At 41.3% G+C, this 19,702-nt stretch overlaps 1 protein-coding gene across 1 annotated transcript in view; it reads left to right on the top strand.

The window, feature by feature from the left end:
- Positions 1-19,702, top strand: part of dmpk (DM1 protein kinase) — a 93,182-nt gene that overhangs the window by 71,395 nt on the left and 2,085 nt on the right. Inside the window, exons 3-14 of the mRNA XM_085364212.1 lie at positions 780-863; positions 1,039-1,134; positions 1,260-1,408; positions 3,152-3,245; positions 4,386-4,583; positions 7,417-7,665; positions 7,899-7,978; positions 9,358-9,454; positions 9,585-9,733; positions 12,285-12,382; positions 15,021-15,082; positions 15,274-15,348. Of these exons, the coding sequence (XP_085220338.1) occupies positions 780-863; positions 1,039-1,134; positions 1,260-1,408; positions 3,152-3,245; positions 4,386-4,583; positions 7,417-7,665; positions 7,899-7,978; positions 9,358-9,454; positions 9,585-9,733; positions 12,285-12,382; positions 15,021-15,082; positions 15,274-15,348 (1,431 nt within the window). The remainder of the gene's footprint in view (positions 1-779; positions 864-1,038; positions 1,135-1,259; positions 1,409-3,151; positions 3,246-4,385; positions 4,584-7,416; positions 7,666-7,898; positions 7,979-9,357; positions 9,455-9,584; positions 9,734-12,284; positions 12,383-15,020; positions 15,083-15,273; positions 15,349-19,702) is intronic.

The following is a 19,702-nucleotide window of genomic DNA, read 5'->3' as shown; positions in this document are numbered from 1 at the left end:
GCCCAGTGTTCTTAGTTTCCTTGTATGTTTGTATTTTGTTCCTTGCTTAGGCCATGTTTTCTGAGTTGCCCTGTTGTGTTGTTCCCTAAGTGTTCTCCCTTCATGGCTCTTACCCCCTGTGTGCCCCTCTGTGTATCTGTGAGCCCTCGTCTCTCCTTATGTTTTATTCCATGCTTCCCCTGCCCATTATGTCTAAGTTCTCCCCGTGCTCTCTCTTCCCCCTGTGTGCCCTCTATGTATTTATGAGCCCTCGTCCCCTTTCGTGTTTATTCCGTGTCTCCCCTGCCTGTTACGTTGGTGTTCTACTCGTGCTCTCTCTCCTCCTGTCTGAACCTCTGTACTTCCTGTTTCACCTCTCCCGTCAGTGTTCAGTTCACCCCGCCCTGTCTCGTTATGATTATCAGTGTCACCTGTGTTCCCCGTGTGTTCCCACTTCCCTCGTTAACCCTCTGTGTATTTCTGTCTGCGTCTCCCTCTGTTCAGCGTGACGTCGTCCCTCATGCTGCGTGGATTTCCCTGTGTCTCTCTCTCTCCGAGTGTTAGTTTACTTTTCCCAGTTTAGTTTTGTATTTCCTATGTTCTGCCTCTTCGGCAATAAAGCTGCCTTTTGAGTTCATCCCCGTGTGTGTGAGTTCTGCATTTTGGGTCCTCCTCCTGCCTGCCACACAGCCGAGCCTTGACAGTTTTAGACAAATCACCAATTATGACAGTCTTCTCGTTTTGTGCATCCAATCGTTTAAGTGGTTATTGTGCTGCTTTTGGTCTTGTCACTACCACAGGTCGCAGTGGCAAAGATGCGAAACACACAACAAGTGTATGCTCTGAAGATTATGAATAAGTGGGACATGCTGAGGCGAGGAGAGGTACACAAGCACAGATAACCTCACATTCACAACACTAAGAATAGGGTTATGACAACATAATGGGGACTCAAACTTTAAATCTATAAGGTTTTTGTTATTGATAATTCAGCATTATATTTTTCTGCCTGCTGCTTTTCATTTGTCTGGCATCGAGTTCTCTTCATGCTTTACACAGACAGCATGTTACCAAGAAGAGAGGGAAGTTTTGTTAAGGGGTGACAGACGCTGGATCACAGAGTTGCACTATGCCTTTCAAGATGATAACTACCTGGTATGTTTATACATGGTCAATCAGATAAATATGTTTTACAAATGTGTTGTCTACATTTTAGCATTTTATATTTAACTTGAATCCGATTACTAATTTTCACACCCTTCCAATCCCTTCTCACTCAGTACCTGGTGATGGATTATTATGTAGGTGGAGACCTGCTGACTCTCCTCAGTAAATTTGAGGATCGGATCCCTGAGGACATGGCTCAGTTCTACTTGGCAGAGATGGTTATGGCCATTGACTCAGTCCATAGACTGGGTTATGTGCACAGGTAGACTGCTTATTGATTTTTTACTTTTTTTTTCTTATTTAGGGCTACAGTCATACACAGCAAATCCAGCATGTCCAAATTAACACTGTCGGATTTGATTTCAACACTATTAAAGTGTCTATATGGGTCCACACCAGAGTGTTAATTTAACTCTTTTTGGAGAGTTGGTACGTTAACTCTGATTTAGTGTTAAACACCAAATCTGTCTGGAGTTGATAATTTAACACTTGGTGTTAAGAGTTTATATATTAACTCTCAAAGAGTATTTTAGTTTAACTACGTAAGAGTTATCTTCTAATTCATTCTAAAAAGCGGGAATTTTACTGTTCTGAACTTCTAGAAATTTCTTTTGGAAATAAACATTTACTAAAAAGATGCAATGGTTTTTGAAAAACATTTATTCTGAACTGTGCACCACAATTTCAAAACATTTTCTGAAAGATGTAACAGTATACATGTTCTCACTTTCATTAGAATTGTGTTTATCAAAAGGTCTGACATGGTAAATGCAAATAACAGCATCTCATCACTTATTTCTTCAATACAATATGCATGTCCTTCATTCATCCCTTTGTGGAACTTCAACGCACTTCTGCTCTCCCCCATATTCCATCTTCACAAGCATATCCTGTGCGGAGATCGAATAAAAATTAGTTGACACTAATTAATGGCACAAATAATCCAGTAAACAATTGCAGCACAGTAAAAAAAAAAAGAATCCTCTTTGAGCCATTACTTGCGTAAAGTATTTTCCCAAAAGACAAGGACACAGGCAACAGGTAATACTGAACTAAATGTAAAACCTCAACCTTTTTAATTTTTACCTAAACCGTGTGCACAAAACTCTGGAGGGATCTATGCTAACGTAGAACCCAGTCAGGACGTCAGCTACTGCTGTTTGCTCGTTTTTTTTTTTATGGGCGATCGTTTTCAGGCTTCAAGTAGCACCATTATACCAACATTTCACATTCTAGACATTGTTTTAGGTGTATTTGACCAAAAGTTTGACTGAAAATTCACATGCAAGCTTTTTTCAAGGCTGTGGTATTTGCCCGCAAACAATACCTTTCAGCTAGCTAAAACAGAATATTATGCTATCAGCGAGCAACATGGCTAATGCCTTTCACACAGCTTTGTCTCAACTCCAAAGAGCCACAGAAGTAAAAGCTCATAATAATAATTGAAACAATCTTTGAAAAATGACTTACCAAGCATGGCAAACAACTCAAATATGTAGAGCAAAATGTTCTGAAACGGCTTCACTTCAGCTTCGATTGGAGCCGTGCTGGGGGCGGAGTCTGTGAATTTACTCTGTTGGTGTCATAGCCCCTGTAGGAGTTCAGAGTTAAGAGGTCAAGAGTTAATGTTTCCATTGTAACACCTCCAGATTTGACAGAGAAACACTCATTTTTAACACTTGATTTTAACTACTATCATTTTACACCTCAGAGTTACATTAAAAGAATGTGACTCTGCTTAGAGTAAAATTAACTCTACTTTTGCAAGAAGACTATTAACACCAAAACATTTAACACTTTTGAATTTGCTGTGTACCGAGTTTGCAGAGAAACATTATCTAAAATATATGTATCAGAGATATGAGGTTCAAATATTAATATTAGCTCTTTCCTAAAACTGACTAACATAAACAAACTATAATCATTTGATCATAATGACTTTTTTTGTTAATGAAATCTGACATTTAGAGGTTAAATAGCCCTATTTACCTGTTTTCTTACACAGAGACATCAAACCTGACAACATCCTGTTGACAGCTGATGGGCATATTAGACTGGGAGACTTTGGTTCCTGTCTGAGGCTACTTGATGATGGGATGGTGAGAGTTCATTGTGTGCAAGTAACAACGGACAGACAGACAGACATTAGTTTTCACAAAAAAAGATGTGCATAAAAAGCAACACTGTCTCCTAAAAGTAGTGCTCTCATACATTCTCAGTTACATTCTTAAACTAACTCATAGCAACAGTCTAGTTTTACAGTAAAGATTACAATATGTCATGGAATACCTGGAGAGAGGAAGGTCTGCACATCCCTTGACCCGGACAGGGCTGGACTGGGACAAAAAAATCGGCCCGGGCATTTTGACTAGAGACCAGCCCACCAGGTATTATAGGAAAAGCCATGAAGCCTTTGAATGAACACAAATGGTGTTGTGACAGTGATGCACACTGTCTTGTTGGTATATATGTATGTTTTCTATACATTTTACATTATGACCACTCTGGCTGTAAGAGTCAGATAATTATTTATTAAAAGCTAGACATTTTAAATGAGAATAAGAAAGAAAAGTATTTCTTTGTGCCCCCCAATCCCTGTTAATGCCCTACCTGCCCCCCCTGGAAAAACTTTGCTAGACCCAGCAAACATCAGCTGATACTAGAAAGTAATATTAAATCAATTCTAACAACAGCTCATCGAGCTTAAATCTGCTGCTGTTGTTTAGCGCGACATCCGCTGGTTTTCTCTTTCTGGTGCAAAGTGGGCGATAAACAAACAAGAGAGAAAAGCCAATCAGCTGATCATTGATCAGTTTCACGATTGAAGTAGCAACAGGAGAGGGAAGGAGAGAGAATGAGAGAAGAAGAGGCAGCTGCGCAGCGTAAAGACACTTAATAACTCCAGCTTTGAGTCTTTTTTTCATTCTAGCTGAAGTACGGGACAAATTGTGTTCCTTTTCAACTCAATACCATTTTCTTCTGTTTGTCTGTGACAAGACTGCTTTCAGAGGGAGGGCGCATCTGACCTCCTCGGCTGTAATTAAAAAAACAAAAACAAACAAACAACAACAACAAAAACTCAGTTTACTTGTCATGGAGCTTCCTTATTTGTTCATTTTTAAGACAGGACTAAAAACACGCAGCGATGATTTTGCTACATTCTAGTATTTCCTTGAAGCAGGTCATGGCTTTTAGTTATTTCTATTTTTTTTTTTAAATCTATCTTCTTTTCTTTGCAGGTGCACTCGTCTTTAGCAGTCGGGACCCCAGACTATTTGTCTCCAGAGATCTTAAGAGCAGTTGAGGGAGGTGGAGGTTATGGTCCTGAGTGTGACTGGTGGGCTCTGGGCATTTGTGCTTATGAGATGTTGCTGGGGACCACACCTTTCTATGCAGAGTCCATCTCTGAAACATATGCCAAGATCATTCACTTTCAGGTACATACAAGTAGCTTTAATGTCATATAAATGCCAAAATGAAAATTTGGAGTATAATAAAATTTCTGCACACATTTTAATAGCGATGGCAGATTTCCATTCACTTCTGTTGCAAGTATTTTTAATGATCCGTCTGTGTGCTGGTAAAACAAACAAAATAACAAAATGCAATTTTGGCACATAATTCAACAATTATAATGGACCAAATGGGCCTTTATCACTTTATCCAGACCAAAAAGGTTTTTAAAGAAGACAGTATCTGAGTGTAATTCTCCGGACTGAAACAAAAATTGTAACTAAATATTTCCAAATGTTTAAATCTGTTTTTATTCATTTGTTTATACAACCTAGTGTGTATAGCATAATGGCACCAGTTTAATATCTATGATGCAGTGTAAACAGAAATAAGCACTGCTAGTCTGGATTGTCTGTTTGTTTCAGTTTTGTTTTTCATAAGTCAGTGGAGAAACTTAAAGTACATTTTTTTCAAGGGTTATAGTACCATGATGTATAGGTGGTTTAAAAACCTTTGGTTGACTTATCAAGTTCATAATAACCTTCATGTGATTTCTGATAAAGGAATGAGGTCATAGTTGTTCTAAGCTTCATAAACACAATTATTATTTTGTTTCATGTTAAATGTATATTAACTGGCCATTACATAATAGTTTCTATTCAAACTGACCACCTTAGTCTATTCATGCAATGCGTTTTCTGCCAAGCAAAGGCAATTTGAAGTTTTCAATTCAATTCAATTCAATTTTATTTATATAGCGCTTCATAGATACAGAGAAAAACCCAACAATCATATGACCCCCTATGAGCAAGCACTTTGGCGACAGTGGGAAGGAAAAACTCCCTTTTAACAGGAAGAAACCTCCGGCAGAACCAGGCTCAGGGAGGGGCGGCCATCTGCTGCGACCGGTTGGGGGTGAGAGAAGGAAGACAGGATAAAAGACATGCTGTGGAAGAGAGACAGAGATTAATAACAGAAATGATTCAATGCAGAGAGGTCTATTAAATAGTGAGTGAGAAAGGTGACTGGAAAGGAAAAACTCAATGCATCATGGGAATCCCCGGCAGCCTATGTCTATTGCAGCATAACTAAGGGAGGATTCAGGGTCACCTGGTCCAGCCCTAACTATATGCTTGTTTACTGACACTTTGACAGAGGGACTGGATAAGTGTGGAATTGAGCACAATTGGGCTTTAAATTAAATCTAAAACACAATCTACAAAAGTTAAATGAATATGGATACTTTCTGAAGTAACTGTATATAAATATAATAACAAGTGTATAGCTATAGGTTCTGTATACTTTTATATTTGTGTAAAAGTTTGTCATAAGATGGAAGACGAGAAGTGAGGACCCAAATGCAGACCTGGGGAGGCAAACTGGGTTTAACTTATGGCAAGCAGTTTATTGAATAGCTGCTGAAATCCAAAAAGTCCAAGAGAAGAAACGTCCCCTCTTGGAAACGCCAGCAATAGTCCTCTGGCGTGACGCCCAAGCGGTCCACTACTGCCCAGTGGACATCCACTAACCTGCTCCTGGCTGCTGTGGGCAGGCTAAGATCCTCTGCCTGGGCTCCCCTGACACCACACCCTGAACCCAGTGCAGCTGAGCCACAAATAGGGATGGGTACCGGTGTCCGGTGCCATGATGGCACCGGTTCTGACATAAACGGTAGTAACCAGACCGAAAAGCAGCGCACATTTCGGTGCTTTTTTTCGGTGCTTTTTTTTCCTGAGCTGTGATACACTTTAGATTCTAGCCAATCATTTTACGTTTCCGAGGATAGTAGGCGGGGCCAGGTACGTACGTTCTGTTAGAGCAGAGCTACAGATTAAAAATGTCCAAGGCAAAGCGGTCAAAAGTCTGGCTGTACTTCACAGCAAAATATGCAAACTCAGCAGCAACAAGTGCTTTAAGCTGATACTGTGATACTGTCAAAGGAGGTAACACCTCAAATCCGATGAAACACCTGGCGACGCATAGCAGTTTTTTTAAAAGCCCAGAAATGCGCCGTATTTGATAGCTTGCTGCGAGACCTCACACCGAGCACATCTACTGCGGGTGGGTTGCCTGTTATGCAACATCCCCCAAAAACACGAAGAGGAGAGTCCTGGCCCCTAGCCCTGCCAGTGTAGCAGAAATGATGACGGATGATGGTGGCAGCAGCAGCCGTTCTTCTCTGCGTGAGTAGCTAATTTACGTTGAGTAGGCTAACCACGTTATTACATTAATGCATGTAAGGTGAACTAGCAAACACCATCATAGCTACATGCGGCTGTCCTCTTGTTTGATGGCAGATACTCCCTTCACCCTGGCCAAAAAGGCTAAAATGACCAAAAAAAAAGTGGAAAACAGTTAAACATGAGAGGTTTAGGACAAAGTTTGTGTTTTTTCCATTGTTTAAGCACTGCTTCCAGCCAAGAGTGATACCATATATGCCCCATAGCTGCAGAAAAGGCTAACATTGTTATATTTTTACAAAAAACAGCTGAACATGAGAGGTTTTTGGACCAATTTTGTGTTCTCCATTCTTTAAGCACCGGTTTGAGCACCGTTTGAGCACCGGCACCGTTTCAAAAGTACAGATTTGGCACCGGTATCGGATAAAACCTAAACGATACCCATCCCTAGCCACAAACCACACTCTGCCACATAAACAAACCAAGAATTTATGGAATGCTCAGAAAAACAAGGCCAGGATCATAATTTTTAACAGCATAGTTTTTAACAGCATCAAAGCACTCAAAATAATGTTGCTAGAAAAAACAACAAAGTTAACAACTTTCTTCAATTGTTACCTTTTTTGATAACCCTTAGGAGTATTTTGAGTTTCCTTCTTCTGGCCCTGAGATTTCAAAGGAGGCTCGTTCCTTCATCAATGAACTGATCTGTGACAGGGAAGTCCGTCTTGGAAGGAAAGGCTCCAGTGAATTTAGGAATCATCAGTTTTTCAGTGGACTGGACTGGAGTTCCCTGCATAAAGTCCCTGCACCTTTCCTGCCTGAAGTCTCTAATCCAACTGACACATCAAACTTTGACATCCTCGACGACTGTCTTAGTGAAATGGTAACTTAAAAGAATTTTCATTTAGTATTTGTGTGTGCCATACACTGGCATAAGTCTCATATAAACATATTTGGTTAACTTTCATAGCCAGCATATAACATTAATAAATAAACCAACCTAATCCTATAAAGCTGCCAGTGTGGTCAACATGGGAAATGTGTGTAGCTTCTGAAAAAATAAGAGCAGTTGGTGGTTGTTTGCATGAAAAATTTGAAATCTGTTATGTTTTGCAGGAGACACTATCTGATGTAATGGACAGAGCTCCAACAGGAGTACACTTGGCTTTTGTTGGATACTCTTACACTGCTACCAGGTGAACTCAAGTTTAACTTATGTAGTTCAGCTAACTTACCATAACTACCTTTCACATCAAACTTCTTCCACTTATCTGGGGCTGGGTCGCAGGGGCAGCAGCCTAAGCAGAGAAGCCCAGACCTCCCTCTCCCCAACCACCTCCTCTACGGAAAAACCAAGGAGTTCCCAGGCCAGTCGAGAGATGTAATCTCTCCAGTGTGTCCTGGGTCTGCCCCCGGCCTCCTCCCAGAAGACCTCACCAAGGAGGCAGTTTAATCAAATGCCCAAACCACCTGAACTGGCTCCTTTCCATGTGAAGTTGTAGCTCCTCTACTCTGAGCCCCTCCCAGTTGGCTGAACTCCTCGCCCTATCTCTAAAGGAGAGCGTTTAAGCGAAGCTCTCTATTTACCAGTTGATTTATGTCCTTACCCTTATCCCCTCAGGCTTCCTAAGTTCTAAAGCCAAAGGTTTGAATGAGCTATTAAAACCACAGTAGGGGTCTGTCCCCTTTGGATGTGGTGGTTGACCCACTATTAATCGTGTTAATCAAGGTGTGAAAAACAACGCAGAGCTAATGCACCAGGTGTTTCTGGGAAAAAAGCAACAACAACAACAACAAAAAACAAAAACAAGAAAAAGAAACCGTGAGACCGTGTCCAATCCTAACATGTGACCTGTTGAGGTCACCTGTAGCAAGGTGTGAGTGGGGATTAAAAGACTTCATTATAGGCAGTTGACAGCTGGTGTCATAAGCCACCAACAATTGTTGAACTAAGCCACCACCTTAGTTCAACAATTGTTGAAGTATTTTACTCTTTAGGTGTCATTCACAAATACATCATACCTACCAGTGGCTGTAGCTCAGGTAGTAGAGTGGGTCACCTACCTCTTAGGTACTATCCTTAAGAGGTAGCAAAGTGGTTTACTTTACACTTCCTCCATGTAAAGTTTGGCTACAATGGGTGAGACTGGGGAACCCATGGCACATGGCATTGGTTCTGTTGCGAAAGGAACTGTCTTGCTGTTGTTGTTTTTTGACAGTCTCCACTGCCTTGGATGTAAGTATACAAGTGAAAAGTGAGACCATATCACAGGACACTATGTTTTCTTTTAAAGTCAGTGTAAGTTTGCAGACCTTGTTGGTGAAGACCGTGAAGTTTTTGGTGTGATAGGGTGTGTTCCCCATAAGCAGAACTAAGATGGTGGCAAGTCTGGCAGGATTCTAGGTGGGTGAGTTTATATTGCCAAGTTTGGCTCTGAAAGGGCGCCTTCTTTGGGGATCTTCAGAAGTCCCTAGGTCCCTATATACAGGGTGTAGTATCCCCATGGTAAAGTTGTTGTAGGGAATAAATTACTTTTCTTATAATATACTTCTTTATTTTGTCTATATTTTATAGTCAGACAGGTGCTGTTGACCGCAGTCAAGATATCATGATGCAGATAAACCACACCCAGCTTAGGGAATGTGAGAATCTGTATGGACTCGAAAAACTGGTAAGTCGATCTCACTCTAGAAACTGCATACACCTCAGAGCTTCCATTTAAAGACACCTATGATCATGTAATTATCATAGTGGACTTTCCTTTTTATCCCACTGATGATCTGCATGTGCTTTAAATTCAGAGTCAGCTATGGAAAGTTACAGACAATCTACCAGACAATCTGCCTCCACTGTTTGAGCTTCCACTTACTTTAGACCAAGATGCTGCTGCATCCACCCACACCACCACAGTGGAGGAGGCGATATCAGGACTTGATGAAGACTTGCAGAGGTATCAGCTAATATAATCTCATCTGCAGTCCATCTACATAATCTGAATATAATTCCTATCTCTTCTCAATTTACAGTAGGCTTTATTTATTACACTTCATTGGATGTTAAATCTTAAGTTTTTTCAGAAAAATTTAATATGGAAATGGTTTGGTCCTTGAAGGAAATATTTCAATATGAAAAAGCTGCAGTGTATTTTGCATTTCCTTTTTGAGGTCAAAAGGCCATTAACATCATGGACATCTGGCTAATTGTTATCAATGCATGTTAATTTATGTGCTGAGATATTACATACGGATAATGGTGACTATGAAATGTGGTAACAAAATCAATCCAGCACTATTTACCACCACTGGACTTCTGAAATCTGTTCTGAAATACATATTGACTGTGACATTTAACACCTGACCACTTGTATTAGAGTATTAGTATTAGACATTTATTCCTTCATTAGGCCATAAATAACTTCCATGAACTGTAAAGCAGATCAAGTAGGTTTACTTGAACTCTAAGTTGATCAGCCCTGGGATTGGCAAGTTTTCCAGTTCCAGAAGACTTGATCAGGAAAGAATCATGCAGGTTGAAACGAGAATCTCAGCAATTGAAGATAATGTAAATAAGCTCCCAACTAAGGTAAAGAAAAAAAAACAACCAAAAAACAAAACTGGATACAAGATAACAAAAAGACATTCAGAAGAAAAAAAATTGTAGTGCGCTATATTGCGAAATTCTTATTGTTTTCTCAGTTATACTGTTAATGATAAAGCAAGCAAGTAAGTAAAATTTTATTTGTATATCACCTTTCAAGACAAAGATCACAAAATGCTTCACAAGAAAATACCATACATTAAAAAAAAACTTTATTAAATGCAAGTATAAAAAGATTAGTTTTGAGTTATTTTTTGAAAGAGACAACTTAGTCCAAAGATCTGAAGCTCAGGGGAAGAGAGGTCACTGTGTCTATAGTTTCAGCCTCGTATGGTGTTTGCTGTTTGCTGTTTGTCATTGACAAACTCCAGTGCGAGCTGGAGGCCACCACCTGATGAACCCAACAGAACCACCTTTTATCTATAAAAACTAGGCTCAGAATTGGTGACAAAGGGCAGCCCTGGCAGAGTCCAACACCCACAGGGAATGAGCCTGACTTACTGCCTGCAATACAAACCAAGCTCTCGCTACAGGGACTGAATAACAACTGGCCACACACCCAATACCCGCAAAGCACTCCCCGCAGGATATTCAAAGGGATTGGTATAATGTCCACAAAACACATGTAGGGGCGACCATGACGCTGGGGGTTGAGAAGCGCATCTGTAACCGGAAGGTTGCCGGTTCAATCCCTGGGCTCTCTGTCCTGGTCGTTGTGTCCTTGGGCAAGACACTTTACCCTACTGCCTACTGGTGTTGGCCAGAGGGGCCGATGGCGCGATATGGCAGCCTCGCTTCTGTCAGTCTGCCCCAGGGCAGCTGTGGCTACAACTGTAGCTGCCTCCAGTGTGTGAATGCGAGAGTGAATGAATAGTGGCATTGTAAAGCGCTTTAGGTGCCTTGAAAAGCGCTATATAAATACAATCCATTATGTAGACTGGTTGGCCAAACTCCCATGAATAACCTCGAGAGTATAAAGTGCTGGTCCAGTATTCCACAGCGAGTATGAAAATTGCATTGTTCCTCCTCAATTTGGGGTTTGACTAATGGAGAGACTCTTCTTTCCAGTATCCTGGCATAGACTTTCCCAAGGAGGTTGAGCAGTGTGATCCTGTATAGTTGGAGCACACCTTCCTGTCCCTCTCCTAAAACAGGGGAACCACTCCAGTCTGCCAGTCCAGAGGCACTGTCCCAGACCTCCATGCAATGTTGTGGAGATGTGTCAGACAGTCCTACAACATGAAAAGTTTCCAGGAGCCTTTCTGTTACTGTGCAGTTGCTTAACCACATAGTGACCTAAACCCCAGTGATGGGCAAGTTGTCCCCCTTCTCCCCAGACTCTGCTTCCATAGGTTCTCAGTTAGCAAGGTCATGGTTTTCTAAGGAGCTTGGAAAGAAAGCAACTAGACTTGTTTAATTTTTTTGAAGACATTTCACCTCTCATCCGAGAAGCTTCTTCAGTTCTAAAATCAAATGGTGGAGCATCCCAGGTATTTAATCCCCAGTCGGTGTTATCCTTTAAGAGGGTCATATTAATCATGTGACTCATCACATGAGCCAAGGTGTGATAAAAGCCGTGGGTCATTGTCAGCAGAGGCTTTGGGTGAAACCATTGTGAGAGCTTGCCTCACCCTAATATGTACCCATTGAGGTCACCTGACGCAAGATGTAAGTGGGGATTGACGCGCCAGGGAAGGGATCTCAAAACTGAATTGTAGGTAGCATTGTCAAGTACAGACAGGTTTTAAAGGTTCGTTAAATAGTATGAGGTATTTTTTTTACAATGCTAAAATTTAGGGTTTTGACTGCAGATCAACTTTGAAACCCTAACTATGACGTAACTGCAACATATTAAAATTCATTTTTAGAATAAGACACTGAACAGAGTTTACTTTATCCTACAGACCATTTCATGAAGCAGAGATGCGATATTGTGAGCTGGAGAAAGAAATGGATAGATTAAGGGAAGAAATGCAGGAATGGAGAATCCCCAAGAAGACAGGCAAGTGAGCAACCTTCACCACACCATCATCTTCATGTCATCAACATCAGTCCGTACAGTCTACCTCTGTTTAAGTACAGTCAATATCATTCTGACATGGTGAAGATCTTTGTCGACTTTTATCAGTCAACCAATATTTATGTGACCATTTATGAAAGCAGGGAAATAGACAGAAGTCTAGTCCACGTTAAGATAAAGATGTATTTTAAATTTAGTCCAGTTAATCCAGGTATTTTAGTAAGACACGTGGAAATCTATACAGTATCTCACAAAAGTGAGTACACCCCTCACATTTTTGTAAATATTTTGTTATATGTTCTCATGGGACAACATTAAAGATATGACACTTTGATACAATTTAAAGTAGTCAGTGTACAGCTTGTATAACAGTGTAAATTTGCTGTCCCCTCTAAATAACATAACAGAGAGCCATTAATATCTAAACCACTGGCAACAAAAGTGAGTACACCCCTAAGTGAAAATGTCTAAACTGTGCCCAAAGTGTCTATATCTTGTGTGGCCACCATTATTTTCCAACACTGCCTTAACCCTGTGGCCATGGAGCTCACCAGAGCTTCACAGGGTGCCACTCCTCTTCCACTCCTCCATGATGACATCATGGAGCTGGTGGATGTTAGAGACCTTTTGCTCCTTCACCTTCCATTTGAGGATCACCCACAGATGCTCAATGGGGTTTAAGTCTGGAGACATGCTTGCCCAGTCACGTACCTTTACCCTGAGTTTATTTATCAAGGCACTGGTCTTTCTGGAGGTGTGTTTGGATTGTTATCATGTTGGAATACTGTCCTGTGGCCCGGTGTCTGAAGGGAGGGGTTCATGCTCTGCTTCAGTATGTCACAGTACATGGTGGCATGTACTGTGTATTAATGGCATGGTTACCTCCATTAATTGTAGCTCCCCAGTGCCAGCAGCACTCATGCAGCCCCAAACAATGACATCCCACCACCACGCTCGACTGTAGACAAGACACACTTGTCTTTGTACTCCTCACCTGGTTGCTGCCACACATCCTTGACACCATCTGAGATAAGTTTATCTTGGTCTCATCAGACCACAGGTGATCCATGTCCTTAGTCTGCTTGTCTTCAGAAAACTGTTTGTGGGCTTTCTTGTGCATTATCCTTAGAAGAGGCGTCCTCCTGGGATGACAGGCATGTGATGTGCGGCGTATGGTCTGAGCACTGAAAGGCTGACCCTCCACGCCTTCAACCTCTGCAGCAATGCTGGCAGCAATCATACATCTATTTTTAAAAGATAACCTCTGGATATAAGGCTGAGCATGTGCACTCAGTTTCTTTGGCCGACCATGGCGAGGTTTGTTCTGAGTGGAACCTCTCCTGTTTAACTGCTGTATGGTCTTGGCCACCGTGCTCCAGTTCAGTTTCAGGGTGTTGGTAATCTTCTTATAGCCTAGGCCATCTTTGTATAGAGTATCAGTCCTTTTTTCAGATCCTCAGAGAATTCTTTGCCATGATGTGCCATGTTAAACTTCCAGTATGACCAGTATGAGAGAGTGTGAGAGCAACAACACCAAATTCAACACACCTGTTCATCATTCAAACCTGAGACCTTGTAAAACTAACGAGTCACATGACACCAGGAAGGAAAAATGGCTAATTGGGCACAATTTGGACATTTTCACTTAAGGGTGTACTCACTTTTGTTGCCAGCGGTTTAGACATTAATGGTGCGCTGAGTTATTTAGGGGGACAGCAAATTTACACTGTTATAGAATCTGCACACTGAGTACTTTACATTGTATCAAAGTGCCAAATCTTCAATGTTGTCCCATGAAAAGACATAACAAAATATTTACAAAAATGTACTTACTTTTGTGAGATACTGTATAACTCACTGTATTGTCCTGAAAAACATATGTGGGCTTGAATGAGTTCCAGACGACACTGATCCACTATGAATAAACAAAGTGCTGTACAATCCCGGCCATGTCTGTTTATATTGGAGGCCTCAGTCAGAACATGGTGATAAAAAGCCATTCTAAAGATACCGCTCGTATGCAGAAAATTGGATCTTAATACAGTGTCATGAGGTTTTTAAAGATCAGTGATACTGCTGGACTGATGGATAAATGTGGTGCAAAAGCATGTACACATAAAGCAGGGGTGTCAAACTCCAGGCCTCAAGGGCTGGTGTCCTGCAGGCTTTATATCTCACCCTGGGTCAACACACCTGAATCACATGATTAGTTCATTTCCAGGCCTCTGGAGAACTTAAAACATGTTGAGGAGGTCTTTTAGCCATTTAAATCAGCTGTGTTGGATTAGGACACATCTAAAACCTGCAGGACACCGGCCCTCGAGGCCTGGAGTTCGACACCTGTGACATAAAGCATGTGCCTTGCTTCATTTGGGGCTATTAAAAAAGTGAGTAGTCAATTTGACTTCACAGCTTTCACCCACCTGCTTTCTTCCTCTATTTACACACATTGTTTTTCCTTTCTGTTCATCTCATATACGTACTGTTTTTTAATCGGTTCTCTCTCTTCTTTGTGTTACTACAAATGTGGATGGCAAACAGTGCACACAAACAGCCAAATGCCTGCAACAGTGCACACACATCATAAACATTGACATTCCTCTCTCTCATCCAATGACAGAGTTGAGTAGCTGCCCATCATCTCTTGCTCTGCCTGCCCACTGTGTGGAAGCAACAAGGGATGTAAGCCTATCTTTAATCCACTTTCATATTGTCTTTCTCTGCCTGACATGAGAAACAAAGCACTTTTTAAAAACAAGCATGTATCTGTTTGATTCTCCAATGTATTTGATAAACTATTACAGTGGTTGTCACAGTTAGCTTACCCATAGTCTCTGTGTACATTCACTATTGAAAACTTGCATTTGTTACAGAGAAGGAAAGCACCTCCAGCCTGCCATTACCCACTGGTGATTCCTCTCCACCGCCACCTGCTCCTGTTCCACAGGGTACAGACATAATGCTATAGAAATATTGTATCAGTTACAGTTAGTGTTCTACATTAGAATGTCTGAGTAAAAAGAGTTAAAAAAAAGATCGGGAACATCAATCAAATGAATCTGTGTCTCCCATTTAACTTCCACATTGGTTGAGTAGAATAGATTTTTCCTCAACAAATATGTAATTTGCAAGTCTCCTTAAAATAACTCTGGGAAAGACTCTATGTCCTTGTTTGGCCTAACATTATTTTTCAGGTTTAAATTATGGGATGTTCAACAATATGTCAAAGCTTCAACACGTCTTCAGTGAAATGTTTTTATTTGATACTTCATTTCATATACAAGACACCGTACAAAACATAAAAAAATATTGTTTTGCTTTGTTCTGGGGGGCTCATATCTTTTTGGGTCTTGGGTTGATTTTGAATGTACTATTTATTTATACTGAAAATAACATCACCTCTACTCTCAAACAGTTTCAGAACTTGGTGTAGTGGATTACAAAAAATCATTTGAGATTTTGCAAGTCAGTATATAGTTTCTACAGATTTGTCAGCAATGTCACTGTCATTAAAATTGTTTATATATTGAATTCATTTATATAGCGTAAAACCACAACAACAATTGCCTCAAGGCACTTTTTATTGTAAGGTAAAGATTCTACAATAATATAGACAAAACAGAGAAAATCTCAACAATCATATGACCCCCTATAAGCAAGTGCTTTGGGAACAGTGGAAAGAAAACCTCCCTTTCAACAGGAAGAAGACTCAGGGAGGGGCGACCATCTGCCCTGACCAGTTAGTTAGGTGTGAGGGAAGGAAGACAGAACAAAGACATACTGTAGAGGAGAGCCAGAGATTAATAATAACCAATGATTAAATGCAGAGTGGTGTATAAACACATAGTGAGTGAAGAAGAAACACTCTTCTTCATGCATCATGGGAACCTCCTAGCAGCCTTGACCTAATACAGTGTTAATCCAGCCGCAACGATTTGCTTTGTGTGCATTGTCAAAAAGGAAAATTTTAAGCCTAATCAAAAAAGTAGAGTGGGGGTCTGTCTCCCAAATCCAGACTCAGAGCTGGTTCCACAGAGGGGCCTGCAAGCTGAAGGCCCTGCCTCCCATTGTAGTTTCTTTTTTTTTTTTTTTTTTTTTTTAACCTGTCCTGTCCAGCAGTTGTGGCAAGCAGAATTATGTTCTGAATACTTTGTTGTGCTAACCATATTTGCTTTCCCAAGGGAAGCACCATAGAATCTATGTAGTCTAATGTTTTTGTTTTATTGGTTTACTTTATTTTACTATTCATATGACTGTCTTGCAGATGTTGTTATGCAGGACGAGACAGGGGTAAAGGCCAGACTAGTGAAAGATAAGTGAAGAAAGCAGAAAAATAGAAAGGGGGGGGGGGGTTGAGGATGAAGTGAATAGATTCTGTAACAAAGCACACACAAACGATACACACCACAAAAACACAAACAAACAAATATGCAATTTTCCTCTGTGTGTGTGTGTGTGAGAGAGAGAGAGAGAGAGAGAGAGAGAGAGAGAGAGAGAGAGAGAGAGAGAGAGAGAGAGAGAGAGAGAGAGACAGGCAATGTGAGTGCCTGTGTATAAGTGTTTGTCATTGAACGTACTTGAAAATTGAGGATGAGCGGCTGCAATAATGCCATGCCCCTAGAGCCAGAAGCAGACAGGGAAAGACCCAGGAGATCCTGACTGTTCACGGCACCTAAGAGACCTGGCCACACAGCCCGATGACAACCATGCATCCACCCCAGCCAAGAGAAGAGGGAGGTCCCGGAACAAGCTCCAACAGCTCGGATGGGGGTGTCAGACCAGAGGCACTGGACAGTCAACCCTGCTGGAGGCCGGCCACCCCAACACGAGCCTCAGATGGAGCCACAGTCCCCGAGATGTTCGAGAACCACCCAAAACCCAGCTGTGCTCCACCATATGATAAAGAGGCTCTCAAGCTACCCCAGACCACATCTCCAAGGGAGCCGACCAACCACGCCAAAACGCCCAGTCAGGTACCCCGGAGTCACCAAGCGCTCAAATCCCGAGGAAGTGGGTAGGTCTGTGGCAACCAGTGAGGAGCAGCAGGAAGGGAATCCCCCACCCCTAATAACAATGTCCCTGAGGATCAAGGCCCATTCCTAGCCACATGCACACACAGACCCACACACAGAAACTGCACAGACACACATATCCATCCACATCCATCCCACCACATTATACTTTTAATTACTCTTGTAACTACAAGAAAGCCAGCAGCCTGAGAGCAAAGCAGTCCATTAGTGTGATATGGTATTATGAGGTCATTAAGATAAGATGGGGCCTGATTATTTAAGACCTTGTATGTGAGGAGCAGGATTTTGAATTCTGGATTTAACAGGAAGCCAATGAAGGGAAGCCAATACAGGAGAAATCTGCTCTCTTTCTAGTCCCTGTCAGGACTCCTGCTGCAGCATTTTGGATTAGCTGAAGGCTTTTCAGGGAGTTTTTAGGACTTCCTGATAATAATGAATTACAGTCGTCCAGCCTGGAAGTAATAAATGCATGAACTAGTTTTCAGCATCACTCTGAGACAGGATATTTCCAATTTTAGAGATATTGCATTCTACACGTTAAAGAAACATGTAGGAAAGCAGGCCTACGTGTTTCTTTAACGTGATCATTGAAGAACATATCCTAACCCCATCCAGAGAGTAAGCATCTGATTAGATACCATACATCTAAAATTTTGGGTTGAGTACAATAACCTCAGTTTGACCTGAATTTAGAAGCAGAAAATTAGAGGTCATCCAGGTCTTTATGTCTTTAAGACATTTAGATTAAGACAGGCAGTTTAACAAATTGATGTGTGGTATCTGGCTTTTTGGATAGATAAAGCTGCATAGCAGTGAAAATGTACTCTGTGCTTTCTAATGATACTGCACAAGGGAAGCAAGCTGTAATAAATTATTATATATTGAACAGTATTGAATGCTGTACTGAGGTATAGCAGGACAGCACAGAGAGGAGTCCACTGTCAGAGGCCATAAGAAGATCATTTTTAACCTTCACTAAAGCTGTTTCTGTGCTGTGATGAGCTCTGAAACCTGACTGAAACTCTTTTTTTTAAAACAAAAATCCTGTCCTGTCTAGAAGGTTTTGCAATCAGAATTATGATCTGAAGGCACTGTTGTGCCAAACACATTTTCCTTAAATGATCTATATCTTTTATAGTATGACAAATCCTAAGGCAGGACAGGCAGGAGAAAAAAAAGGAAGGAGGTCAAACTAAGGATACAGTACAAATAGAAATGCACACTGGATCACCAACTGGAAAAAACATATAGCACCTGGAACACAAAAATATGAAAATGCACAGATGTCTTGTGGTTTGTGAGAAAGAGACTGTGAATGTCTGTGTCTCTGTCATGAAATGTACTTGAAAATAAGGGTGGGAAGCTGCAATAACAGCCCCCAGGAGTCAGAGGCAGACAGAGGTAGATCCAGGAGATCCATTCCATCCGCAGCCCCCAAGAGTACCTAAGACCAGAGGCCACACATCTCTGCAACACCTGCACGTCCATCCCAACAGGAGGGAGGCCCCAGATGGAGTGCCTACAACCAAAGGGCAAGAGTCACAGAGGACCAGAGGCCACCCTGGTATAAGCCGTGGCCCCAGGTTCTCAAAAAGTCCGAGCTACCCTGGACCACCAAGGGAGCTGGCCAACAACCATGCAACCATTTTTTTTCTCCAACTGTTCAAATTTTATTTGTGAAGAAATTCATGATGGCATTACTAGTTAAGGTTAATGGAAAGTTTGGCTCAACAGAGCTCTGACTTTTTGTCAGCCTGGCTACAGTGCTGAAGACAAACCAAGGGTTGTTCTTGTTTCCTTCAGTGGTGAATTGTAATGTGTTGTATTTTTCCAGGCTAAATTATGATCTTCTAAATTAGATGCCATTTTCTCTCCAGCTTCCAAATTATCTGCTTCAATGTGTGCGTCTGAAAGTTATACCAGAGAGTCAAGGACTTCTGATTGGAAGTGGTCTTTTTCAGAGTTGTACATAGTAAAGATGTAAAATTATTAACAAGATAATCAACCTCTGTGGGAGTAGAGTTCAGGTAGCTGCTCTGCACTGGCACATGGTAACAGGACTGATTCCTACTCTCCCAGAGCACTTTATTCCTCATTCACACAATCACATTCTTCTATGCTTAAGTCCGTTTTATCTACCAATTACACTCATTCATACTCCAATGGATGCATGGGAGAACAACTTAGTGTTAGTATCTTGCCCAAGGATATTCAGGCATGCATAGTGGTACAGCCAGGGTTTAAACCACCAACCTTGCATCAGTATATG

This window comes from Diplotaxodon limnothrissa, linkage group LG10, assembly GCF_057381915.1.
Source record: "Diplotaxodon limnothrissa isolate DT_005_m linkage group LG10, D_limnothrissa_male_GT1.1, whole genome shotgun sequence".
NCBI lineage: Eukaryota > Metazoa > Chordata > Actinopteri > Cichliformes > Cichlidae > Diplotaxodon > Diplotaxodon limnothrissa.
The sequence above is the reverse complement of the archived record's forward strand: the minus strand, read 5'-3'. Positions and strand labels throughout refer to the sequence as shown.